Source organism: Aspergillus japonicus (genome assembly GCF_003184785.1).
Source record: "Aspergillus japonicus CBS 114.51 unplaced genomic scaffold BO86scaffold_10, whole genome shotgun sequence".
Lineage (NCBI taxonomy): Eukaryota > Fungi > Ascomycota > Eurotiomycetes > Eurotiales > Aspergillaceae > Aspergillus > Aspergillus japonicus.
This window is the reverse complement of record NW_020291647.1, coordinates 141,694-166,697: the sequence shown is the minus strand read 5'-3', so window position 1 is coordinate 166,697 and position 25,004 is coordinate 141,694. Positions and strand designations below refer to the sequence as shown.

The window sequence follows — 25,004 nt, the reverse complement described above, 5'->3', positions numbered from 1 at the left end:
CTACACAACTATAAGTATGCTTTATGCCAGGAACAGTATTTCAGTAATAGCTATGGCTCCCCTGCGAATGTATCGACAGGATAAGCAGGCTCCCCGGGTGTGTATATTGAAACATACGAAATGTGCATTGAAGACGCTGGTGTCTCTCATCAGCCATTAATTCTCGAACTCGAATAACTCCGCAAACTACGTAGCCATGTCAGAGGTCTTGCCGGTGTACAGACAAGAAGATCATCTGCAAAGGTCATGCGAAGGTAAGCTTGCTTCATATTATAGTGCTGTCATATCACGCACCGGGCTTTGATAAATCTATGATGAACCTACATTGAAGACAACAAGTAAATGACATGATACATAGGTATGCGCTTGCTGACGGACAAGTAATTGTAAAAGGACAGAAAAATGTAGAGCTGGAGTGATCTATTGCTTTTGTTGTGGGGGGAAGAGGTCATGCATCATCAAGCCATATATGCTGCCCACTTTGCAGAAGCATGGGCCATTTGAGTCCAAGCACTAACACTGCTGGGACACCGGTCTGAGGATGCAGGGCTGGTAAGTGAAATCGCAAGAATGGAGCTGAAATATTCCCTAAAATCGAGACGCTGCGAAGAACTCAAAGGGACGCCATGTATATGCAACGCTTAAAAGAGATAGTGGTTGGCTGTGTCCATAAACTGTGCGTCAAGCCAGAAGAACTTCAGGATCAGAGTTGACTCTTGTCGTGCTCGCGTTGTTCACTGAAAACTTGCCGACTCATTTCCAAAACAGCTTCAAATCCTTCTCGACCTCGCTTGGCGTTCTGACTGAAGCGTTCAACACTAGCCTCCTCAACTTTGTTCTTGATTTTCTGCCATCCCCCACATAGAGCGGTGATCTTCGCTTCTTGGCTGAACTGTGTACTTGAAGATGAATCCAGCAGTGATGGTTGGTAGACAACGGTTTCCCTGACACTGAGGACATTTGACCACGTGAGATTTGTCGAGCTCATCGTGACTATTTTGGACATCGGATCAACGTATGATATTTCGTACACATGAGACGTAGCGCTGCCCCCAAAGAGTGAGAGTACCCATTGTGGGACGGACTGATTACATGTGATCAAACGTTCGGTGCGCAGCTGAGATGAGACCAAGGCAGGCATTAGTGATACTAGCTCAGTCTGAAGCCGGATCAAAAGGACCAAAACACATACTATACCGGTTTGCACATCCACGCTTCGAGAAAGAGTGTCTACTGCCACGACATGTGTGGACTTGTCATTCCAAGGGCAGTACTTGCGCCAATTTGCGGTCGATACCTCTTCCCACGAGTAATCGAAGGTGCATGATGAAGAAAAGACCTTCATGACGAAAGGAGATGGCGGCACAAGACTTTGGCTCCAGTTCTCAGATAAATAAAAATAAGCCGTTTTTCGAGATCGAGTGCACAAGAGCGTGAGGTAGGACACAGCAGCGATGACAGCAGTCAAATAGCGAGAAGGGCGGGTGAGATACTAATAAACACCACAACCACTACGAAGAGGTGGCAAATGTTAAAAAACTACAAAGGCCAATCAATCAAGATGAAAGTAAAAAGAGAAGCCCCCCTTCCAATAATGAGGTACAGTGGAGGCACTGGAGTGACTGGACAAGAGCTTGCAGTGTGGCGACAGCTTTGTAATAACTGAAGGATTAATTCTATGAGTTTAGAACATTGGAAATTTTTGCATTTGTAGACTGGAAGCCCCGCCCGAGTGGCGCCAAGGATCGGGCTTTCCCGGCATAACCTCAGAAGTGAGCGAACTACGGCGAAGAATGGCAGCCCACGAGTGCAGTGGGCAGAATCTCAAGCACACTCAGTAGGTACAGTGGGAGGACTACTAGGTTAGTACCAGTAGTATAGAAATGTCACAGCCATTCACAACCCTTCCTGATCACTCACCAAACCAAACTGTATGGCCAAGTACTCATATGGACATCGCCAGTGTTTCTGGTGGCAGGATATTTGTGGCTAGTATTAACTGGCAAGTAGGACAAAGTCTTGGAGTGCATCTTATTGATCAGGGAATAAATACTTAGTACTTAGTAAGTGCTAAGTACTGGTGAAGATATACCTGCCTCCAAGAATCACTCTACAGTATTGGTGATGTCCTGTGACTGCCACAATCAGCCGGGGCTTGAATCTAAGGTATGTATACATCTTCCGCTTCGACACTTCTCATCCACTTTCGATTATCCAGAGACTTTGTGAGCTCACTTCGGAGTGTGTACCGCATGGACAAACTGTTCTGGTGCAGTACTTGCAGGGCCGCCGCAGTAAGGGCAGCAGTGGAATGCATTACAGACACTCTGTTGTATTTAGTAAATCATTCATCCTCTTTCCACTGGATGCTCTTCTTATATAGTCTATTTTCAATATATATATACTCCATATATATGTGAGTCTCTGGAACATAAGTCATCCTACAGGCTGTAAGCCCGCCAGGATCATCATTTAGACCCAAAACTCAGGTCGTGCAGACATCTTGCACCTTCTATAGCTCAATCGTAGCCCAAAGGAGGTCGTTTACTCTGCTAGATGGGGGGGGTACACCACTATATTTTGACTTCGTGGCTTGTAGTTGCAGAGTAACCTTGACCTTTGCAGTTAGCGTACAGCAAGGCCGTCGTCAACCTCGATAAGTCTGTCCACAACTTTCTGCACAAGCAACCAGTTAGCAACAAGTCTTCGTAAGACAGAGCACGAATACAGGTATAGAAGCGAGTCGCAGTAAGTCCCGTGACCAATAACCGAAATATAGCCAGATGCTACAACTGCAACGCTTGCAGCCTCAATTGTCCCGTATTTCGGTGTGGTAGTACCATAATGCACGTATAGCCTACAGTTCTTTGGTGCCGACCCACACTGTAAAGGTGATAAGAAAGGAGATGGTGCTGAGCATAAGAGAAATGTTGATGGCATTTTTAGGCTAGAACTTTGCATTGTTACTTTTAGAATTCGAATTATGTTCCTCCGTCTGGAATACCTATAGTCATTCAAATTCAAACACGAGGATCGCCTATTTAGCATGGGTCCATTTTGTTTCCAAGACCCCGTTGACATCATTCTCATGCAGCTGCAGCGGATTTCTTAAAGAGGTCCTCTACAAGGTACAGCGCTTACATTCGAGGGCCTGTCTAGGCACCTGTTTATATAGTAGCTGTCTAAGGGCCTATCTTACAGCCTAATAACAAAGCTGGGTAAGGATGTTTATACAACCTTCAAGGGCCTTGCATCTTCGTCACCCTTGCTCACGCCCTCATAGATTTGCAAACTAACTTGAATCCCATGTGCCACGGGTGCCCGAGCAGGCACTGGTGCTACAGTAGCTCATCCATCAAATAAACAAGACTATGAACGCACAATACAGCTTGTTCTCCATCAGCTTTTGCGACTAGCTACACTTCACCAGTACATTAAACACTGTTTGAGCATGACACGAAGCGCATACAATAATGGCTCCAATAAAAATATATATATCGGATTAGGAGCCGAAGTAGGGGTTATAGCCCAGGAAAATCCAGGTTTACATCAAGATAAGTAGGTATTTTATTTCAAGTATGATTCTTACCTTCAGCGAATATTGGGTAGAGCCCCCGCGATGTCAGCCTACGAGTCCAATTTCTAGATGTTATGCCTTTCTGATTGAGCTGTCTATGCTGATAACTTCCTCGACTACAGTCTAGAGTGAGGTGGCAAGAACCTGTATTCTGATCTTTCTAGTTATATCATTACTTGTCTAGATAATAATAACTTCTGAAAAGGTGATCATTTACTAGTTGTTGGGGCTGACTACACCTACCCGGTAGGGCTTAGCAAAGTGACAGCACGCAGGACAAGGATGAATGTCCGCCGAAGTCTCACCTACCGGTTGATTATTGTGTTGTGCGAAAGTGCAACTGCGCCACCAGACTACCGCCTTCAAAGTATTTTGACTCACCTCTGCTCGTTCGCGCCATCGCATCTACAGTATTTACGTTATTGAGAAGTGACAGTCTCGCAATGGTCGAGTTGAGGAAGCGTAAAGCGCCAGCGCAACCCCTCGAAACGGAACAGAAGAGCAAGCGCATCCTCGAGCTCGGCTCAGCGTCGAAGAGAGGGCCTAAAGAAGTCAAGGCTGGCGACTCTCTTGCCGACGCATCTGGCGACGCTCACTATGAAACCCCGAAATCTGGAGAGATGCTCGATCTGAACAAATTTGGTGGTGAATTCGAAAATCATGATGGGATGAAACTCAGATTGAAGGATCTCGTCGACAGGAGCAAGTCCGGTGTTGTGTTATTCACATATCCCAGAGCGTCTACCCCTGGATGTAGGTTGAACCGAGACCCAACTTTGTTCTCTCGGCTCCTTTGGCTTGCCCCAATTCATACATGATGCACTCATGCACGGTACCATTTATCTTTATCATTCTGTTTCCTCTTTCCTTCCTGGTTACCCACGGCATAACAAACCTGTTTTTCCCATCGACTCACTCTGCTATAGGTACCAAGCAAGCCTGTCTTTTCCGCGACAATTATGAATCCCTAACTTCAAGTGGGTTGTCTATATACGGTCTTTCAGCGGATTCGCCCAGAGCAAATACCACTTTCAAGACTAAGCAGAAGTTGCCCTTTCCCCTCCTGTGTGATTCCTCCTATACACTTATAGCTGCTCTTGGATTCAAGAAAATGCCAAAAGGAACAACAAGGGGGGTTTTCGCTATAAACAAGCAGGGTAAAGTCCTTCTACGTCAAAAGGGTGGTCCTGATGCAACATTCGAGGCTGCGCGACAAGTCGCTATTGCCTCAAAAGAAGAGAAACAGGAAAGTCCTTAGAGCTGCACATTCTCTCGTGGATCTGCCACAACAGAAGGAGAGAGACATGGATTTATTAGACAATGCCAGCAAGTGATGATTAGCTGGCAATTAATGTGGAGGATTCTGGCGATGTTCCTTGGTAAATGTGAATGTACTCTTGTCCCTAGACAAGCCTGGTGGTACTCCATTTCTCATCGGCTACTGACTAGAGTTGGAAGGTAGAAAGTACTGTACAAAGGAGCTTTGATCATGCTTTGACGCGGAATGAATATGTAATCAAATCAACGGAAGTCACCATGATCCCGAAGATCTTGAACAACTGACCCCCTCGAGTGTTATTCGAAGAAATTAGCTTCAGTTTGTTCAGGATGCATATGCTTACAATTAGGTTAATGCTATTCAGTCATTGCTCTCGGAAATACTGTTGTTCCGCACGTAACGACTCGACCTCCCGGGAAGGCCTCCGTCGGACAGTTCGATTGCTACCGACAGCGGGCCAGCGATTCCAGAGGATCAATTCTTTGCGAAAACATAGGATTCAAAAGGTGAGGTATGAAAGAGCACTTGCTGTGCTTAATGGCAGCATCTTGCTGTGAAGGCTTTTCTCAATCGAAGTTTCAAATACTCATAATCAATAGAAACCATCATGGCTCGTGACATAGTTAAAGCGGCCAAGTCAGCATCAAATGTGATCGCTGTTCACAAGGTTGGTCGTCGAAGAGCAACAATATAGTATCATATTTACTAATGTGTTACTCAGAAATATACTGTTCAATCGACTGGTGTATGGGAGCGTATCCGTCGCCTTCTGTCCATCGATCCTAATCGCTCTACTGGCGTTCCATTGAACTCCCAATTCCGCCTGCCGGCTCCAGGATCTCTTCCACCTTTGTCCTATGATGACCCGATAACGGTTCCCGCGGGTGACATCGCCGATAACCCTTACTGGAAGCGCGATGTTCGGAGAAATTACCCTAGACTCAGTACTGTCAATCAGGCCGACGTTGTTGGTCTCCTTAGCGTAGGCAGTCAGGCAGCACCAAAGGAGGTTTTGAAGCTTGGTGAAGCGGGTGAACGACAGTTGGTATCGGTCAAGCAACAGGCAGAGGAGCGCGGCCTTGCCGGCCTTTTCGAGAAAGACAAGGAAGGGGCTAGAGGTGTCTTGAATGCAAATGGTTTGCCGCCCTTGCCTTGCAGCTTGAATTCTTCGGCGTCCAAGTACCAGCTGGATCATCAACATGGCTATCCTGGCGTGTAAGTTCTACCTCTCTCTATGTTTTTCCAACCACTGACGTTCTGCAAGATATCCCTGCCGCACTTTCGTTTGATTATTTAGGGGTAGACTTACAATTACTATTCAACAGAATCTCTCTCCGTATACGCCCTTGGGACCCCTCCTACAGCTTTACCTCAACAGTTGTAACCAATGTAAGCCTTTGATGTGAGCAAGCCTGTTGCATATTCTCAAGACTTCCATGGCTTGGAGTATAAATGAGAAAGCACGCTCAAGAGTCACAGGTAGCTGAACTTCAAACCATTAGCTACTTGCCGCACGGAGCAAATGGCTCTCCCAACCGTAGATCTCGATTCGATAGTTGACCCCGATTCCGTTGGAATGGGTCGATATCCTCAGTGAAATAAGGCCATGATCTGGAACTAGGGTCACATAACCTCGTTGCCTTGTTTGCCCAGATCATCAAACATTACGCTGGGCCATCCCAGCACTTCAAACACAATATCAAACATAATATACTACATGTTCCGAAGATCCGGTTTCGTCGAGCAACTTTTATGATTACGAACACTTGATTATTCTTGAGGCTAGGACAATATCGTATCTTATTCAACTGCACATAACGCATAAACATAATGTTCAAATGTGGTACTGAGGCTGATCCTCATCGATTCCTCAGGCGAAAGGGTTGGTGCGCGTACCCCACCAGGTAAGGAAAAGACTGAGTCCTACTGTCTCAAAGACCCTGCCGACAGCGCCTACGGCCACTGTGTCGAGGGGCCGTTTCTCTGTGAAGATCTGGCTGATGACCTGGAATGATCACAATCAATAAACCAAAGTCGTACCATGCGATATCATTTATAGACTTACACTCGGAGCTGCACTGGCCATAAAGATCAAACTTCCCAGATAGGCTGCACCCTTATAACTCAGGGTCCCCGTTGCATTGATCAACGCCGCCACGCCGTAAGTCTGTACAGCACTGCCAACCAGAGAGCTACCCCAGGCAGCTGCAGCACCAGCGGCCTCCTTAGACTTGAAGAACTCTTCCTTTGAATTGGCAGCTTGGGCACGATGGTAGGTATCACCAAAGACCGGGGCAAGAATGCCAAGTGAGGCAGTGTGCGTGAAAATAGCGCCGACGGCGATTGCAGACGGCTTCACGGATGGCAAATCTAATGGCTCTAAGTCAGTCTAAAGCTCGAGCAACAAGTCTATCTGAAGTTGCCGGGGTGGGGTGGGGTGGGGTGTGTAGAGGTGTGGCTCCCGGGGAAAAACTCACAATTGAGGGTCGTCATTTCGCTGGTTGTGGTAAGTTTCTAGATCGTTTTCAAATAGCAAATATCCGTAGTTCTTGGTGCTGGTGGTAATTGTTCTTAACAAAAGGGCAGAATGAAGAGGAATAACGTCGCTTTATGAAGCTCCCCAAATCCGAAGGGGTCACATGCCGTTGCCGTCATTCTGGTAAGAGACCAGTGACGAGGTGAGCAATGACGTCGTCATGAGCAAAAGACATGGACACTTGAGAGAGGGATGGAGCCTAGTGGAAAAATCTACTCCGTTACTGGGAAGGTAACTGAGCGACCAATTCATATTATGACGTCATCTGAAGCTGTAAGTTGACAGAGCTGAAGTAATTTGACATGGTGGTATCGGGTACTACACGTAACTACAGCATCTATTATTGTTTACTCATACTAGTGACTAAGCTGATAGCTGCTATCGCTCACTCGGGGTTTTCTACATAGTGTTGAGGTTAGCTAGACACTCTGCCATTCAACTTGGTCACCCATAGGTGACCCGGACTATATGGTGGCCAACCAAAGGTAGCAAGAGAGAAAAGCCGCCGAGGGGCACATGCCCTGATCTTCAATGTACAATTGTACATTAGATGGGCTACTGTTAGTGCGGTATTGAAGCATGGCATTTCCGCATTTCAACATGACAATGCCACTAACGAGTTTAGGAACCCAAACAGCTCGCTTGCGGCCGACTCAGAACACGCATTGCACAGCACATATGCCAATTATTCAGGGGTGGGGCCCACTGACCGTCAGCGATGTCTCAGGAGCCCCGACCTAAGCATAGTGTAACTCGAAAATGCAACCTCAAACATCTCCAGACATCAGTGCTGCGTATCTAGTACATACTCCGTATTCCAGAGTCTGCCCACCTTCTAGCAACCTACTAGGCTACGGACACATGTGTTTGACATAAACTAAATCCAATTGTCGCGATTGGCTAATAAAAACAAGCTAATAAAAGGACCAATTAGCGGAAGTGGCTCGACACTACTGTACCTGCCTAGCTTCGCGATATAACAAACCAATAATTGAGACTGCCTCTTTTGCTCGTTATATTTATTGAGATATTTGTTATGTCAATTAGGTGTAAAAGGGCTTTCACGTAATTTTGGCCGATTCTAGGAATTATACTGACTCAGCAGAAATATCCAAATTCTTAAAAATTTTCTCGAAAAATTCCTTATCTAAGTAGTTCTGCCCAATCGATATCAGAGATATTATAGGAACATCCCTTGCACGAATCTTGTTATGAGGCGATTCTACAATTCTTGTATGGTAAAACCAATCTGGTGGTTGTAGAATTTTGTTATATAGCAAACATTCGTCTAATGGGATTTGTTATTCCGTATAGCGTGAGGCTATACGGAGTAGTAATGGCCCTTTCCCCCCCACAGAGATCCATCAGTGATAAATACGCACGTACGGGTACCTGTATTTTCTTTGTTTTTTTTCCCAGCAGTTTTTCTCCAGCCGAGCCTCTGAGGTCCTTTGATTGAAGCACATCTTCATCAAGAGTGCAAATACCTATTCAATTGTTATTCTACTTGTTTCGCATCTCTCTGTATCTATTACTTCTTCCGCCCCTCGTGCTCGTTGATCATCTATCAAAGATTCTTCCTACTCCGGTACAGCAGATATTTTCAACACTTTGGAGACCATGAATGAGATTGAGATCAGCCCAGTCGATCTGACTAATGCGATTGATGTCGATGAATCTCTGGTTCCCGTTAGGGACACCAAAAAAGCCAGTCAAAGCAGTGTAGATTTTGACGGTCTACTGGCGACTCCTCTTCTCCTCCAGGAAGATCTCAAAGAGGGCTGTGGAGGCCAGCTTTGGCCAGCCGGCATGGTTCTTGCGAAGTATTTGTTACGTCAGCATCGCTTTAGCCTTGCCAATAAATCAATGTTTGTCACCTTGTGAACTTGACCTTTGCTGTCTTCCTCGTTTCTATCCTGTACAGCCAGTCGGACGTGGCATTACTGATACTTCGCTAGTATTGAGCTGGGTTCTGGTGGCGGCTTGGTTGGGCTGGCAATTGCACGGGGTTGTCACGTTGGCCCCTCGCCTGTGTTCATCACAGATCAAGCGCCGATGTTATCCTTGATGGAAACAAATATCAAACTTAACAATCTCTCGGACCTTGTTACAGCCAATATACTAAACTGGGGAGAACCAATCTCGGACTGCATTCCACAAAAGCCTACGATCATACTCGCAGCCGATTGCGTTTACTTCGAACCAGCATTTCCTCTGCTGATATCGACCCTGCGAGATCTTCTCGGTCCAGAGTCCATATGTTATTTCTGCTTCAGAAAACGTAGACGCGCTGATCTCCGGTTTATGAAGATGGCGAAGAAGCTGTTCATTGTTGACGAAATTCAAGATGACCCTGATGCGAAAACATACCGGAGAGAGAACATCTTCCTCTACACCATACGCCCGAAACCTAGTCAGAGTACTATACAAACTTTAGCAGCGCACCAGGACTGCTGACTTTGGAAAAGAATTTGTCAATTGGCCACTGCCTCAACCCTCCCAAGTTGAGCATATACTACAATTTCAATCCATAGCTTTTGTCCTTCGCACCCTCCCCGATTTTATTGCCTTGAATATCAGTAACTTCACCTTGTTTCCCAATAATCTTGACTCCACCTCTCTTGAGATCAGACATGAGTTTCTGGGCCTCTGCCGCCTTTCCAAATTGTTGCTTGCTTATTGTGGATGCGTGATTCAGCTTTCTGCGTTCACGCCTCAGTCTGGCCTTCTGTTCGCGGGTCATCTCTTCCCTGGCAATTGATACCCCGTTTCTCAGATTCACCTCCCCAGACACTTTGCCATCATCTCCAGGGGCATAAATCTCCTGTGGAGCAAGTGCTACCGGCCCGTTGACCGCATTGCTGGTCGTCGGCTGAGCGTCTTCCATGGTAATAGTCGCGACATCAGTAACCACGTTGATGGTTGCGTGTGGGGCCTTCGGCTTATAATGCCAATTAGAGAGTGTATCCAATTGAGAGCTTATGCTCTCCCAAAGGGTGGTAACGTTGGAATGCTCGCGCAACAACTTCTGATTCTTGGGGTCGACATAGTTGGGATCGGTTGATCGTAGATGATCGGCCTCGTAAAGTTCAGCGAGACTCTGTTGTGGCTTAGTATCCTCAAGCTCAAGCCTCGATCGTTCTGCGGGCGTCTTTTCAACAAGTCCAGGACGGCGGCGTATTACTTCATCAAACTGTTTCGCAAGAATTCGTTGCTTGACCAAATCCTCAATACTACTTGTCAACTCAGCCGTGACAACGGGAACAGGCTTGCCTATGCGCTCAAAGTCGAGGTCCTCTTCAATAAGAGAATTGACAGGTCTTTCAATCGCTCGAGCTTCACCACTAATCATCCACTCCTTCTTGGCGACATTGGCTGCCTCCAAGCGGCGGATCTCATCCGCGATTCGGGCACGTTGTTTTTCGTGGCTAGAATAGTGGCTTTGGGATGGGAGATCATCCCCAGAAATGTCTCCGTCGTCTTCTGAGATTTCATCTTGAAACAGATCTCGGCGAACATCGGCCATGGCTCGGTCAATGTCACCATCGGAGATATTATCGGTAGGCTGCGTTTTAAGGAGTAGACGCGATTTCCTCTTTGAAGCTTTCTTTGGAGGTGGCGCAAAGAAATCTTCATACTTGATGTCGCTGGTGTTGAGCCAACTTGTTGCTCCTGGAGCAACATGCATATCGTCTTCCTCGGAATCTGAACCACCATCTATATCCATATTATCAAAAGTGGGCCCCTCATCATCGCTGTCATCCATGCCATCATTTCCGTCATGGGTAGGCGCTGCTGTTGCCGAGCTTCTCTTCCGGTCCAACGCAGGATCAGCGAAGTCAAATGGATTTGTATGCCAGTCGATTTCTTCTTCGTCACTATCCGCATCGTCATCAGCTTCGCCCCTGGCGTCTTGTCTTTCGAGTTGTTCGGATTGCTTGTTGAATTCGTCAATAGAGAAAAAACCGTCATTCAGGCCAAAAGCATCTTCGACATATATCCCTCCATTGCTCTGATCATCTTGGCTTTCGCGTGGCATAGACTCTTCGCCTGACTGTCCATCATCATTTCCTTCAACCTCAGAGCCATAGTTTGAGGGCGAGTGAGAACTCGCCGTCGCCGAATCAGTGCCGTCTAAAATCAAGTCCCCACTGTCACTTTGCGACAGGTCAACAGAGTCAATAGAGTCTGGCAAAGCATCCTGGGAAGCGGGATTGGAGACTAGTACTGGTGAAATTTCCCGTTCGGCAGAGCGTTGTTCTGCGACCTCTAGATAGCAGGTGCGATCACGCTCGATTTCACTGAAAGTGGAATTGAAAATTCGAGCGGCCTGTTGCCACACTTGATCATGAGTAAATCCCTTAACGTATAACTGCCGCAACTGCAGGGCATGGCCCGCGACGCTGTGATCATTACTGGCCCGTTTCCTCTTCCTATCTCTTCGCTGTCGGGCACATTGGGAGCTGCTGATCGAGAGCGCCAGAGGATCCAGATAAAGGGAGACTGAAGCTTGGGCGGAGTTTTCAAGATCTACCGTGGGTTGGAGGAAAGTCCAGGGAGCCTTAAGCGCCGACTCTAGAGGCAAGGCAGCCAGATCGCAACGCGCCGACTCATCGCGAGTCAACTTAGAAGGCTGAGCAATATTGCGTACCATGGTGTGACATTAGCATCACTGATGTCCAGTGTGTGAGTAACTTGATGTTGGAAAATGACCAGAGGATTTTGAGTGGACAGCTGCGCTAGTAGACTGCTTCGTGGAAGAACCTACGCCGGCGGAGAAAAAAGTTAAAAGTGCAAATCGCACGGGCCATCATCTTCCGTGTATGGCTAGGATTATGCATTACAGCAATAATACAAGTTGAATAAAACGCAGTGTAGGTTACCAATCTACTGGTATGGTCAGCAGCGGCAAGCTTCACCCTAGCGCGTAATGATACATCCATTTCACTCTTCTTATGAGTAATTGTGTATTGCTTTGTGATTATACAAGGAGGAAGTTAACTCAGAAGGTTCCACTCACCGCATGCCCTATAATACTCATTATTTTCAAGAGGTACAGTGCGTACAGTGAGGTTCGACGACCTGGGATTTCCATCATTAGACCCCTAGAAAGAATGTTTGGTAGGTAGATAGTCAGTCATGGACAAATTAGTGATCGAGATTTATTCGGTTGAGTCCATCCTTTGATGTGTAGGGGGGGAAAAGTCTGTCATGTTCGTGCCGCCCGAATAACTGGCTCCTAGCTTACTCAATATGCTGAGTATGGTCGTGTACCTACGATTGTCAGTGGAGCATTAATTAGTAATTTCAGATCTGCCGGTTTTATTCGGGTCTTTGGGTATCATTTGCTAATGGCCCTCAGATCTTTTCTGGTCAGGAAGTGGTGCAAGGAGAGATAAAGGCGGTAGATCAATCATAGTGGCGAAAACGACAATCGTAACGCACCGAACCGAGTAATAGAGAATACGTTCAATTTGACATTATACCACCAGGATCCATAATACGCGCAGTAAACCCCAAGTCGGCCCTTCGCTATTTCCAAGCTCTCAGTAGATCCCTTCAGGCATTTATTATTCATACTCAGTAACTATGTCCAGTACCATTTATGTTGAGTGGTATGCGTAGAGATGGCATCTACGGAGTAGGCTCCTACAACTTACTGTTTGTTATACTTGGAGTTGTAACTAGAAAGCCTGGGTAGAAGAAGACGGTAGTACAAGGTTTTCCCTAAATAGAGAACCTCTATAGTGATTCCCTCAGACATTGTTCAACGAAATTAAAAATCCTAACGTTAATGTCAAAGAGGTATGAAGCAGCCATTTAACGATACCTAACTGTATGCAAAGCCTTCATTATTAGCTTCCCCGCATAACGCGTAACATAAGTGGGATCAAAGAGAATATTGGGGTCAATGACAACTGCTTTGTTCGTACTTGGCTTTTCTAGTCCTCCTTATCTTACTTGTAAACCAAGGATTGATCTGAACTTGGCCACAGTAGCTATCAGCACGAATACTTCGATATTTACAGACTCCCTGGTTATATCATAATTAGCCCACAATCGATTGGATATTATTTCTGATGATCTGAAGCAGTGCATCTGGAGGCGATACGTCATTCAAACACCTTGCCACGGCCAAATGAGATAGATGGTAACGTCACCTTGACGAAGAGGCAATGCGCTAAAACGAACTCTTTTCTCCTATATAAGTCATCTCATTAAGTCCCAAACGGTCATGGGTGGGAGACAAGACTCCAGATTCCTTACATTTGTGGTACTGCTGGTTTTATAATTGAAGTTTCCAGCGGCTGTCTATCAATTTATGGTTCTTCGATATGCAAGAAAACACCGAGAAATCATCGCGGGGAAGCCATTCCCAGTTCAAGCCCGGTAAACTCCAGCTTAATCATTATTTCCGGTGGGAAGCTGACTGATACTCCAGGTCACGAGATACCAATTCAACACCAAAAGACGCCAGGCTTGCAGGCTGATCTCGAAGAACCGAAGCCAGCGTCCAGCCATATACCCGCTGAGGATGGGGGTTATCAAAGCTACAAAGCAGCAGGGAAGTTGATCGGTAAACGCGCTATAATCACTGGCGGCGACTCAGGAATTGGACGTGCCATAGCCATATTATTTGCAATGGAAGGAGCGACAAGTCTGATAGTCCATTTGCCAGAAGAGGAAAAAGACGCACAAGAAACAAAAACGAGGGTGCAAGAGGCTGGACAGGAATGTCACAGCATGGCCACCGACCTTCGCGAAAGAGAGAACTGCCGCAAGGTGATTGATACCGCACTAGAAAAACTAGGTGGCATCGACATCCTAGTGAACAATGCCGGGACGCAGAATATGATCGAGGACCTTAAGGATTTAGAAGAGTAAGCTCCAAATGACGCTCTCCATGCTCTGCCAATAAGGATTCGAGTCCCAATGGTTATCCCAACGGCAGTGTCAGAAAAGCCGTCGGATCTCGTGTTCAGTACGGTGCTATTAGCTGACAAGAGCACAATAGGAGCCAGTGGGTAAAGACATTTGATACCAACATCCATCCCCTCTATTACCTTTCCAAATATGCTCTCCCTCACTTGAAGCGCGGCTCAACCATAATCAATTGTGCATCTGTCAATGCTTACGTCGGCCGGCCTGATCTTCTCGACTATACGTCGACAAAGGGAGCCATTGTTGCGTTCACGCGAGGTCTATCTAACCAGCAACTCAAGAATGGCATTCGTGTTAATTGTGTTTGTCCAGGGCCAGGTAAGCTTTGACCGGAGAGACTTGCCATATATAAACGGGATGGACACTAATATAGTTTTATGTAGTCTGGACCCCGCTTATCCCTGCCACTATGACAACCACTGCGATGGAGCAATTCAGCTCCGTACCAATGGGCCGTCCAGGGCAGCCTAGTGAAATAGCGACTTGTTTTGTTTTTCTTGCGAGTGCGGATAGTAGCTATATCTCAGGACAGTGCTTACATCCGAATGGAGGCGTAGTTGTGAACGGGTGACTGATGTATCCATGGGAGAGCAGAAACCTAGCAAAATACACACATGAATCATATTTTATATGAATATAATGTAAGTATAAGAAGTAAATAGACTGTTATTTGCAAGACTGCGCCAGCGAAAAGTATTTCATAAACATTTATTTATGGGGAGGAGAATACTGGTGTGTTAAATCTTGCTGCCACTTGAAAATTATCCAGCGCAGTGCGCGACCTGGAAATCGCGAAACTAACGACGGTACCAATGCGCGTGATCCTGGTGTGTTAAATCTTGCTGCCACTTGTAATTACCCAGCGCAGTGCGCGACCTGGAAATCGCGAAACTAACGACGGTACCACATGCGCGTGATCCTGGTGTGTCTCATCTTCTTTTGAAGTTGGAAGATTCCGTACATCAGTGCCTCGGATGTAGGCGGACCTATGATTTTTGGGGAGTTAGTGAACGATGCCATAATAAGGTGGTCAAGGCAGAACGAACATCCAGGGACATAAACATCCACGGGTACAATTCTGTCGCACCCACGAACGACAGAGTAGCTGTAGTGATAATATCCTCCACCATTCGCACAACTTCCCATACTGATAACCCATCTCGGATCAGGCATTTGGTCATAAACCTGTCTAAGAGCGGGTGCCATCTTATTTGTCAAAGTACCAGCAACGATCATTACATCGGATTGTCGAGGAGAGGCTCTGAAAATGATTCCCAGGCGATCTTGATCGTATCTTGGTGTCGAAAGATGCATCATCTCCACGGCGCAGCAAGCAAGACCAAACGTCATGGGCCAAAGTGAGCTCTGGCGTGCCCAATTGGCAACTTGGTCAAGGGTGGTCCTGTAAAGTGTTATTCAATCGCCCATATATGGCAGAATAGTTGATATACGGACAGCACATATTGCATTGCGCCCTCCTTTTTCTCCTGACTGGGCAATGGTACCTCCTTTCGTACCTTACCAGAAGCAGTGAGATGTTGACCAGGCTGCCCTTGCCGCTCGAGAGCTGTCGCCGATTTAATAGCGGATGTTGAAAGACGAGACATATTCTGCGGTCGGAATAAACGTGATGACGGCTGCGGTCGCACTGCCTGATTGTCAATTGATGGCCAGCGAAAGATCGACTAGAGACCTACCATGCAAAGCGCCTGAGACAGCGCGCCCGGTGAGAGGAAGCATATTGATCAAGACCTCGTGGTGTGCTTGTAAGAATTTCCGGAATTCCTGGATGGATTATGCGAGCAGCAACTCTGAGAGTAGGGTGTAAGTGCACCTTGGAGAATCACAGTGGCGGTTGAAATAACGTCAAGACGAAAGGGTCAATTTGGCTGGTGTTCTGCGCTGATGGTACCAATGGATTACCCATTAGCTGTATTACTGTATTGATACATTTATCAGTGGAAAGATAAAGTCACTAATGCAATGAGAGGTGTAATATAGAGTAATATGTGACCTTAGTCATATCACGTGATGCTATAAGGTTAATTCAGGCTTTGTTCATTGGCCGAGCTTCGCATGCACATGGTCTTTCAAATAGGTAGGTAGACTAGCATCGGCCTCCCGAGGTCAAGTACAGGACTTGATGCCGATCTCATGGGGTGATTTCTCATTGACCAGAGTCAACGTAGTTCATTCTTCAAGCCAACTCTCACCGTTCAAGGCCATCTTAGTGATCAGGCTGATAGCGAGGAGCCAAGAGCTAATCCGGCCTCATCACCTAACTTAGGTATGCTTATATCTTTATCGATATGATCCGGCCTGGTACTAAGGTAGGGGCCTGTTTCGCCATGCACTTATAGACAGCTGGAGACGCCAATACCCACTTCGTCTGAGTCCCCGTCAAATTTGAAGGTCTAAGAAATCGATCTATACAAGAACGCTTGAGATGCAAAAGTGAGAAGTGATTACTATGATGCCTAAAATCGCCTGTATCGGTGTAATCGGGAAAGCCGTATGTATGCCATTGCACCTGGAGCAGCTCTATCACTAATGCTGCCTAGGACAATCCCATACATATAACATTATTTCCTCCATATCGCAACTCGGCTATCGAGTTCTCCATTCTAGTGAACTCTTGCTTGGATATCATTGAAATAAGGCGCAGACAAACGTCCATTGACCAGGACCTCGGCCTTTTGCACGCTATAGATGAAAGCTTGGCGGCGTACGGATGGCTCACCACGACAGGAGTGAAGCTGCTAGTTATAGTTGATCTAGTTGGCCAAACAATTAGTCCAGAGGGGTTCGGGGCATCATCTAGGACTATTCTCAAGGGGCCTGACCTTAGGCCGGTATGTTATGCATTAGTGGCGCGATCACTCAGCCAGCAATTGATATACCACTGACGATCCACTGTTTATAGGTCTTCCGTTCTCTGCAGGACGCTTATGTTCAACTATTGCAGAATCCATTCTATACCCCGAGTGAGCGCTCTGATACCGTCAAGCGTCCTGCCCGAGTATCTAGCTTTCCTCAAGTCGCAGACAAAAGATTCGTCAAGGAGATTTTACGAATTGGTGAGTCATGGGCACCACATTAGAAAGGTTCCGCTAGCTCCAGGAGATGGTGATGGTGATTTCGGAGTGAGTAGTCTGGTTCAACGGATTTTTGATCTCAGATAGTGCCGCTGAGTCGTGGTCAGAGCAAAGGCGGGTAAAGTTCCTTAGCACCTGTGCTACTGGATTGTCCATTTGGGATATTCTCGAACACCAAATGCCTCGCTCTCACCACGCCCAGATCAATCTTATCAATTGTTAGTTTTCCAATGGAGGGAAAGGGAGTGCCACTGCGCATGGCTCAAGGTTAAGTTCGGATCCCACAGGAACATATCTACGCTATGACAATTGTAAGAAATTGGTATTAGGCATCGGTACCCGATCTTTCTAAATCACCTAGAATATCCTCCAGCTCCCGAGGATCGCATATGGACCAGACACCGCCACCCTTGACCATGATCTTGCCAACTTCCTTGCCCACTAAATTTCTGCCAACTTTCCCTGGCCCTATTCCAATCCAACGTGCCACACCGTAATCCTGATCTAGATATCGAATGCTATCCCACCACCTAACAGTTTCAACGCATTGCCGAGAGAGCAGAGCCTTCAACTCCTCTCTTGAACTAATTGGCAGACCTGAAACATTTGATACGAATTGCATATGTGTGGGAAATCTGACGTTAATATTCTCCAGGGCATGCCTCATGTAGTCAGCAGCTGGTGCCATAATAGGATTGTGGAACGGACTCTCGCATTTTAATTTCACCGCGCGAGGATCGTGGCCCCCAAATTGACGGAGCTGGACTATCAGAGTCCTGATTCTTGCAATACTGCCGCTAAGTACGATTTGGTTATTGGAATTTATATTTGCAATCATGACATCCTGGAACACTGAAGCCCCATGATCAATGTCGTCTTTCAATGCTGGCTTCGCGAGCCCAAGAAAGTCATGAATGGCTTCCAGCAATTCCGGGAAATGATCAGGCTCGCAGACAAGAGCTACCATGCCATATTCATCTCCCGTTGTTTCGAAGGCCTTTCTCGTGCATTGGGACATGATCTCGGCACGTCGTCTAATCAATCTTAGCGCATCCCCGAAATCAAGGTAATCCCCGGCAACCAGAGCAGTGAACTCGCCCAAGCTGTGGCCGAGGGTAACGTCTACTAGCGTATCTGCATTGAAGCCGAACTCGTGTTCTAGTATCCGGAGTATCAACACCGATGTAGCCATGATCGCAGGTTGCGAGTTTTCGGTCTTATTGAGCTCCGAGTTGGGGCCCTGGGATATGATCTGAGACAATGGGAAACCCAGGGTGGAGTCCACCTCGCTCATGACTTTGTTGGATATTTTGGGAAACATCTCAAGCCATGGACCTGCCATTCCTATGCGCTGAACCCCATGGCCTGTGAGCAGAAGCGGTTAGAAGCTGAGGTGAAGTTAAGAGCGAGGGCACCCAAACCGGGGAAGAAAAGAGCCGTGCGTAGTGGTGTTTTGGCCGGAGATATAACGGAGCATCGACTTCGGGGATATCTGTGGGGCTGCAGATAGTGGTGGCCATGGCACCCTCTGTGTGGCCTCGGTATCGAAAGGGAGGTGGGCATATTTCTTAGTAACTCGTGAATCTAGCAGCCCGTGATGCTTGTGCAGTTGCATGTCGCGGTAGATAAATGGGCATCGTGACCTGTTGCCAGGAGGCTAGGTGAAGTTCTTCTTGCTGTGGAGTGCAGAACGGCTGATACAAATAGTGATAAATAAAGGAGTAAATGATACTATCACGTGATACGAGGGCCTGACCTGCGGGTTTCTCCCTGGGCTAAGGCGTTGCAACGCGCCTTTAGCGGGCCCAGCAGGGCCTGTACTTGCAGCTATTTAAGCATCTTTTTAAGCACCTTTAGAAGTGTTTTTAAGCATATTTTTAAAGTATTTATTTTAATACTTTCTATATATCAATTTAGATCTACAGCCTAAATCTGCAGCTGAGGGAAGGGCCTTGCTATCCCCCCCAGACCTTCCTCCCAGCTATCCGGCGTAGCGTATTCTAAAAGTCATATAACTACTACTTAAAAGAACTAATCGAAATACTTATTTTATACAAAAACCCAGCTAATCAGTATTTGTTACCCTTGCTCAGGCCCTTATAGAGTTGCAAAGCGCTAGCTTTGCAAATAATGCTACAATCCGGACAAGGGCAAACAACGCGGACTAGCACACCTGATATTGATAACTTAAGATTTCTGTTGCGCAGACCGCACATCGGACTGCACACCACGGGATATCGTGTGCCCATTTCTGATTAGAGTGATTTGCATTGTAGTAATTCAGCTAGAACTATAGCTACAGATCATTGTGAGCAGGGACAGGAGAAACAATGCGCCTGCTTTGTCTTAACAGATGTACATCCATCCTTAAAAAGCAAAGTACAGAGTATATTTTTCGTAATTGGGAATGAATATCGGCTCATTCAAAATTAAGGAAGCCTATCATTATCATGTCTTTAGGATTAGCTGCCTATGTATGTCTTCTGATACTCGGTAAGGTGCCTTGAAAATTGAGAGTGTATCCGTAACTGTATTAGATAATCTCAGATCTGCCGGTTTTATCACATCTCATGATTCGCATTCGTAGAAGAGCTTACTCGTACATACATGGTAAGTTCATGACTACTCCTACTTATGGACTATAGAGGAAGCAGTCGAGATAACTTAAGGCGGTCATAAAAAGCCGCCTCTGAAGACACCCGGGTATTACAATTGGCCTCTGGTTTTGTTCTTAACTCTTTTTCACCCCCGCATAAAACTATAGGCGAATGTGAATGGTCGAGGACGAATAAAGGATGCCCTCGGCCGACGTCTAGAGCAATTGTGCCTGACCGCCTTCGGGTCGGCAGCATTTTAATTGCGCGCAGCCGACACATAACGAGTGTTGTTATTGACTATAATGAGCGCGGCCAGGAGTTCAAGTATTTGCGCCTTAGTACCACTATCTCATATATCTATCTGAAAAAACATTCATGATTTAACCACCCGGAAAGCGATCTTATTCGCACTGCTTCCGTATCAAGGCTCAACAATGTTCGTACCAAAAGCAGCCCTCGGGCCAGCAGCCGCCTTGCGCAACCCCCGAAGACGACAGCGTACGAACTCTGATGAGACTACACAACAGCCTAGTGCGAAACGTCAGCGCTCTGCTCTACGCCAAGATAGCGTTGAATCATCCATAGAACTTGCTACCGGAGACCAATCCAGAAACCCATCTCTGGGTGCTGAAAACTTAGGTTTTTCAAGGATCGGACTCACTCCCGCCGACGCGGCGAAGGAAATCCCCATCAGAGCCGGCAAAAGACCTGGAAGCTTTAAGGAAGAAGCTGCCAAAGCAGTCGTCCTTGTCTGTCACTCATGCTACGTTCCTACAGTCCATCTAACTAACGCTCGATTTTTTAGTCACAAACAGATTTTTACAGTGTTAAACAGCTGGCAGCTTTTCCAGATCAAATCGCCGGCTTACAATCAGGTCAGTACAAATGTGAATACGCTTTTACTACATTTATTGACAGGATATGCAGAACCTTACAGAGTTGTCTTTGGAAGGGGCAATGGTTTGGCACTGGCTTTGACAAGGTCTCATGCAATAATTTGGCCATATTCTGAGGATGCTCAGCTACAGAATGCAGAGGTTCTCACTCTGCTCCTCCCGGAATCATGCAGGGGTTCCAATGATGCAGCGCCTCTAGGACAGCTTCTATCGACGGCAACAGGCGGCTTGCCAGGACTGGTCATTGTTACACCAAGCAGTGGCCATATATTGTATTGGGAGACCATCACGAGCGCCACATCACTCGGATATACCAGGCAGAAACAGTGTCGCCTGCAGGGAAGCATCAATGGCCTCCTCTCTGGTGAATACGCTACTGACATCATCAATTGTGAGCCATCTGGAGTTATCGTGATATTCTCCACCGGTAGAGTAGCTCACGTTACTGTGAGGGACCCCCAAGGCAAGCCGGCCGTAACGGCTACCTTCCTTAAAACCCCCTCTGGTGGTGGTAAAATAGGCTTTCTGGGGGGGTTAAGAAATGCTCTTAGCGGAGGGTATTGGAGGAAAGACATTGCAGCAGTCCAAGCAGGTCAATCGCATCAGCGGGGACAGAGAGAAGTCATCATAGCCACTACCACGGGTTTCTTTGAAATCTGGGACACTCACTGGAATAACGGAAGCTTGCTTAGGAAGCAGTTCGATGTTAGGGATATCATTGCGGACGCTCTGGGCCAAACCTCATATCAGCATGACGAAGGCAATATTGAAATTCTTGATTTCGTGTTTGCCGCCGCAGACCACAACACTCATATTCCAAGTAGCGAGTCCAACACGTGGGATGTCTTGGTTGTCGTGGCTACGACTGCAGCAAGCTCACAAGAACTATACCTTCTCAACCTGAGGCTCTCCGAGGAGTCTCAGATACTGTCCAGTACTGCGATAAAGCATCGTGGTTCTTTGCCACATCTCGAAGCGACGCAGATCAAGCTTTCTGTTCCTAGCTCAGGTAATATGGGCTTTCTCGTGGTCGGACAGTCAATCATTTTGCTGTCACTTTCAAATGGAAATGAACACCCGAATGGGACTACACCTAGCAGCAATCGGGGAGCAGGAGCATTCCATGATATTATCAATCTGCGGTCTGGGCAAGAGTATGATATCCTGGGTAGCGGATGTGAAGATCGGACTGAAGAGAGGACAGAGCCTGCATGTTTGATTATGGTTCGGGGCTTCGGCATCCTCCGAATCGGTGCCTTGGCTAGCAATAAAGAGGCGACAAGTGCTGCGACTAATTACATCACTGCAAAGCATAGGCTTGAGCAAGCGATCTTTTATGGAACCATTGTGGAAAATCCATTGGACCTGACGAACAAGGAGGGTCTTGAGTTTCCTCTAGAGGAGGTTGAAGAGGCTGCCCTAGAGGTGACCAATGAAATACTGAATTCAACTTCGCGATACATACCGACAACGTCTATTACTGTGGATCAGAATCTAAGACTGCGGGCAAAGGCTCTTGATGACCTTTCATCTTTGTTGATGCAACAGCACAAGGCTTTGAGTCGCTTGTTCTGGTGGGAAATGCTTTGGGGCGCGGAAAAAATCGCAGCTCAAAGAGCTATCTGGAAGCTTGAAGAGTGTTGGCGAAAGCAGAATGGTAAAGGTCAAACGCTGCTAGCTGACATACTGGAATCAATGAGTGAGAGATTCAAGACGCAACGAAACAGTGATAGTGACCCTGTCCGTCATTGGTTCCTCTACGATACATTTCAACTGGAAAATATTGTGCCCTGGATCTACCACTCAGCCAAACCACAGAAAGGCAGTAACTTGAAGCAGAGTTGGAGGACGGCAGAAAAGCTCTTAGCCGCTAGCCAGCTGTCACTAGCCGTTCTAGAAACAGCGTATCACTTTAGAGACGAGCATGCTAGTCGCTACGGAATCATCGATGGCTATGTGGAGGACGGGGTACTGACTGGTGATTACAAGGGTCTTCAAGAGTTCTGGACTTCCCGAAGCATTGGATATGTCGAGAGCGTACGCCTGTTGGATCTCGAGCTCGACACCTGCAGAGTCTGGCTCCAGCAGAGAGCACCCTCGGCCGATGTACCAGGAAATGACATCCTGACGAGAATAGCGACAAATGGTGCCAGACAGTTTCATATTCTCGGTCAAATACACCGGGAGCGGCTTCGTTGGCTTGCTGCCCAAGAGGACCAGAAATTGGTCGATGAGGGCATGGCAGTCGAGCACACACACGTCAAGCAGCGCAAATGGCAGCTTTTCAAACTCGCCGGAATCGGTCACCTGGAGGAAGCAATCAAGTTAGCAGAAGAATTCCGGGATATGGGAGCGCTAGTGGAGTTGATAATTGAGCTTCAAGACCAAACTAGGGGTCAGAATCTGCCGCCTCATTCTCCGAGCAGCACGACCAGGGGTTTAGCGAATGCTTCTGATCAACTAAGCAAGAAAATTTCAGGTTATTTCGAGAGATTTGGACAGTCATGGGCTGAGGCATTCTTTTCGCGGCAGATATCCCTGGGACAGGCAGGAGTCCTCTTTGCAATGAAGAAGTTCCAGCCTTATGTCACCCAATTCTTGCGGACTCACTCAACATACTCTCGGCTATCTTGGATCAACGATGTGGTTGGTGAGGATGACTACGACAGGGTTGCTGATTCTTTAGAAAAGCTGGCCCTTGAACAAGAATCAGACTTATGGGGTCATCGAGTAGAGTTATCCTTGGCTAAACTCGTGAAACTGGCAGCCTGTGAGCATTCATCCCGGCCTAGCAACGTGGTGGCCCAAGGAGATATCAAGCGTCTAGAGGACCTTGCAGAAATAGACGCTGTGCAGGAGCTTATATTTGTCTCCATTGCACCCACCTTAGAAGGTGCGATTGACGAAAAAGCCAAGGTTGAAATAGCTGTTTCAAACATTGAGCGGAGCATCTTGAAAGACACGCCGTCGCTTTATGAGATCATGAAAGAGGCTGTTGCCAAAGTGGTGCTCCGACAAGTGATGACCGTTGATGAGATGGTGGATTTGTTGACTCTGGCTAGAATTCCTGAGACTCCGAGCAACGAGCAGGAACAAATCGTGGGGAAGGAGGATTATCTGGCTTTGCGTGTCTTGCGTTTGAGTTATTATGCCCAGCGGGATCCGCAGTTATATGCCATCTTGCAGAAATTGGTATGGAAGAGATGCATGATCAAGGATGACTGGGTTGCAACTGGGAAGGCTGCCGAAGAATCGGGAAGCGAATTCGAACATGTTCTGCATGGTACCTCGCTTGCTCGGACTCTCGGCTGGTGCCACAATGATAGTAGGTGTACTGCATGAGGCATATGTTTATGTATTGGCTTACTTACTGACTATGCTATTAGGACTGAGCGAAGATCCTTCCCGACCCATACTTTATATCCCTCGGGCTCCGGAAGATGTTATTCTAAGCGAGTCGGAGTTGGACCTTCTCACAGCTCGTTTAAGTCCAGAACGGCGAGCTCACATTCATCGGGACCTTGAGAGGGAAAACCTGTTGTTGTCACATTACATCGAGAGTGGGAAGCTTGATTTTTGGTTCAAGACCCTTTTCGAGTTTGTACAAGCATCGCAGAGGGGAGCCGCTGGAGAGGTACGAAGTTTGGAATCTGATGGTCAGTCAAATGGGCCACCTGGAAAATCAAACACCAAGGCACAGCTTAACTGGCTTTGAGCTTATGTTACGTGTTGTTGGTTAATATGAGCTTTATCATCTCCTTTTCTTATTAAACTCAAATGTCAGAAATTATTCATAAGATGTCTGGTTCATAAACTATATACAGACTACATATGGTAGCGGCCTAAAAAGGGGAAGTCTGAGGGCTTGCAAAAACTGCTCGAATTAGTGGTAAGGATAACTGTTGGTGTACATACATAGTATGATGGATTTAGTTAGCTATAGTTGATATTTTGCTATATGTTTCCACTTTGCATATACTTTTAGTATACTTCATTAACCATCTGGTTTGTTATCTTTTTTCTAATATCTGTTCGGCCTCAGACTGCAATATCAGCTGTCAGGCCGCAACACCGGCCGTCAG

The 25,004-nt window shown here is 46.8% G+C and overlaps 11 protein-coding genes across 11 annotated transcripts; 6 read left to right on the top strand and 5 right to left on the bottom strand.

Annotated features, from left to right (window-relative positions):
• Window positions 1-258: 258 nt before the first annotated feature.
• BO86DRAFT_387154 (putative mitochondrial protein sorting (Msf1)) lies at window positions 259-1,663 on the bottom strand. Its single transcript, XM_025671520.1, has 2 exons — window positions 1,193-1,663; window positions 259-1,117 (listed from the first exon to the last, which is right to left on the bottom strand). Exons 1-2 carry the CDS (start codon window positions 1,343-1,345, stop codon window positions 704-706), a joined length of 567 nt encoding a protein of 188 aa, XP_025529940.1. The 5' UTR covers window positions 1,346-1,663; the 3' UTR covers window positions 259-703.
• A 2,218-nt stretch (window positions 1,664-3,881) lies between these two features.
• BO86DRAFT_387153 (thioredoxin peroxidase DOT5) lies at window positions 3,882-4,896 on the top strand. The gene is made up of 2 exons (XM_025671519.1): window positions 3,882-4,330; window positions 4,504-4,896. The coding sequence occupies exons 1-2, from the start codon at window positions 4,021-4,023 to the stop codon at window positions 4,833-4,835; spliced, it is 642 nt and encodes a 213-aa protein (XP_025529939.1). The 5' UTR covers window positions 3,882-4,020; the 3' UTR covers window positions 4,836-4,896.
• Window positions 4,897-5,463: 567 nt separating this feature from the next.
• BO86DRAFT_307547 (putative NADH-ubiquinone oxidoreductase 21 kDa subunit) lies at window positions 5,464-6,145 on the top strand (the record flags this gene model as incomplete). Its single annotated transcript, XM_025667741.1, has 3 exons — window positions 5,464-5,523; window positions 5,578-6,071; window positions 6,121-6,145. The coding sequence occupies 3 exons, from the start codon at window positions 5,464-5,466 to the stop codon at window positions 6,143-6,145; spliced, it is 579 nt and encodes a 192-aa protein (XP_025529938.1).
• A 132-nt stretch (window positions 6,146-6,277) lies between these two features.
• On the bottom strand, window positions 6,278-7,644 carry BO86DRAFT_387151 (DUF1761 domain-containing protein). The gene is made up of 3 exons (XM_025671518.1): window positions 7,334-7,644; window positions 6,922-7,226; window positions 6,278-6,861 (listed from the first exon to the last, which is right to left on the bottom strand). Exons 1-3 carry the CDS (start codon window positions 7,347-7,349, stop codon window positions 6,727-6,729), a joined length of 456 nt encoding a protein of 151 aa, XP_025529937.1. The 5' UTR covers window positions 7,350-7,644; the 3' UTR covers window positions 6,278-6,726.
• A 1,368-nt stretch (window positions 7,645-9,012) lies between these two features.
• On the top strand, window positions 9,013-9,849 carry BO86DRAFT_417051 (uncharacterized protein; the record flags this gene model as incomplete). The annotated part of the gene is made up of 2 exons (XM_025675014.1): window positions 9,013-9,260; window positions 9,351-9,849. 2 exons carry the CDS (start codon window positions 9,013-9,015, stop codon window positions 9,847-9,849), a joined length of 747 nt encoding a protein of 248 aa, XP_025529936.1.
• Window positions 9,850-9,907: 58 nt separating this feature from the next.
• Window positions 9,908-12,156, bottom strand: BO86DRAFT_446499 (rRNA-processing protein MPP10; the record flags this gene model as incomplete). Its single annotated transcript, XM_025676526.1, has 2 exons — window positions 12,044-12,156; window positions 9,908-11,967 (listed from the first exon to the last, which is right to left on the bottom strand). Exons 1-2 carry the CDS (start codon window positions 12,060-12,062, stop codon window positions 9,908-9,910), a joined length of 2,079 nt encoding a protein of 692 aa, XP_025529935.1. The 5' UTR covers window positions 12,063-12,156.
• Window positions 12,157-13,606: 1,450 nt separating this feature from the next.
• On the top strand, window positions 13,607-14,963 carry BO86DRAFT_387149 (oxidoreductase, short-chain dehydrogenase/reductase family). The gene is made up of 4 exons (XM_025671517.1): window positions 13,607-13,782; window positions 13,835-14,273; window positions 14,408-14,652; window positions 14,718-14,963. Exons 1-4 carry the CDS (start codon window positions 13,728-13,730, stop codon window positions 14,903-14,905), a joined length of 927 nt encoding a protein of 308 aa, XP_025529934.1. The 5' UTR covers window positions 13,607-13,727; the 3' UTR covers window positions 14,906-14,963.
• An 18-nt stretch (window positions 14,964-14,981) lies between these two features.
• BO86DRAFT_333747 (NuoB/complex I 20 kDa subunit family protein) lies at window positions 14,982-16,275 on the bottom strand. Its single transcript, XM_025668829.1, has 4 exons — window positions 16,032-16,275; window positions 15,790-15,982; window positions 15,381-15,736; window positions 14,982-15,320 (listed from the first exon to the last, which is right to left on the bottom strand). The coding sequence occupies exons 1-4, from the start codon at window positions 16,072-16,074 to the stop codon at window positions 15,226-15,228; spliced, it is 687 nt and encodes a 228-aa protein (XP_025529933.1). The 5' UTR covers window positions 16,075-16,275; the 3' UTR covers window positions 14,982-15,225.
• A 532-nt stretch (window positions 16,276-16,807) lies between these two features.
• Window positions 16,808-17,434, top strand: BO86DRAFT_307481 (uncharacterized protein; the record flags this gene model as incomplete). Its single annotated transcript, XM_025667739.1, has 3 exons — window positions 16,808-16,846; window positions 16,896-17,186; window positions 17,258-17,434. The coding sequence occupies 3 exons, from the start codon at window positions 16,808-16,810 to the stop codon at window positions 17,432-17,434; spliced, it is 507 nt and encodes a 168-aa protein (XP_025529932.1).
• Window positions 17,435-17,753: 319 nt separating this feature from the next.
• BO86DRAFT_387147 (ACP S-malonyltransferase) lies at window positions 17,754-18,973 on the bottom strand (the record flags this gene model as incomplete). Its single annotated transcript, XM_025671516.1, has 1 exon — window positions 17,754-18,973. The coding sequence occupies exon 1, from the start codon at window positions 18,769-18,771 to the stop codon at window positions 17,755-17,757; it is 1,017 nt and encodes a 338-aa protein (XP_025529931.1). The 5' UTR covers window positions 18,772-18,973.
• A 1,097-nt stretch (window positions 18,974-20,070) lies between these two features.
• On the top strand, window positions 20,071-24,766 carry BO86DRAFT_333739 (putative nuclear pore complex subunit Nup133). Its single transcript, XM_025668828.1, has 4 exons — window positions 20,071-20,775; window positions 20,832-20,901; window positions 20,954-24,247; window positions 24,309-24,766. The coding sequence occupies exons 1-4, from the start codon at window positions 20,461-20,463 to the stop codon at window positions 24,635-24,637; spliced, it is 4,008 nt and encodes a 1,335-aa protein (XP_025529930.1). The 5' UTR covers window positions 20,071-20,460; the 3' UTR covers window positions 24,638-24,766.
• Window positions 24,767-25,004: the final 238 nt, after the last annotated feature.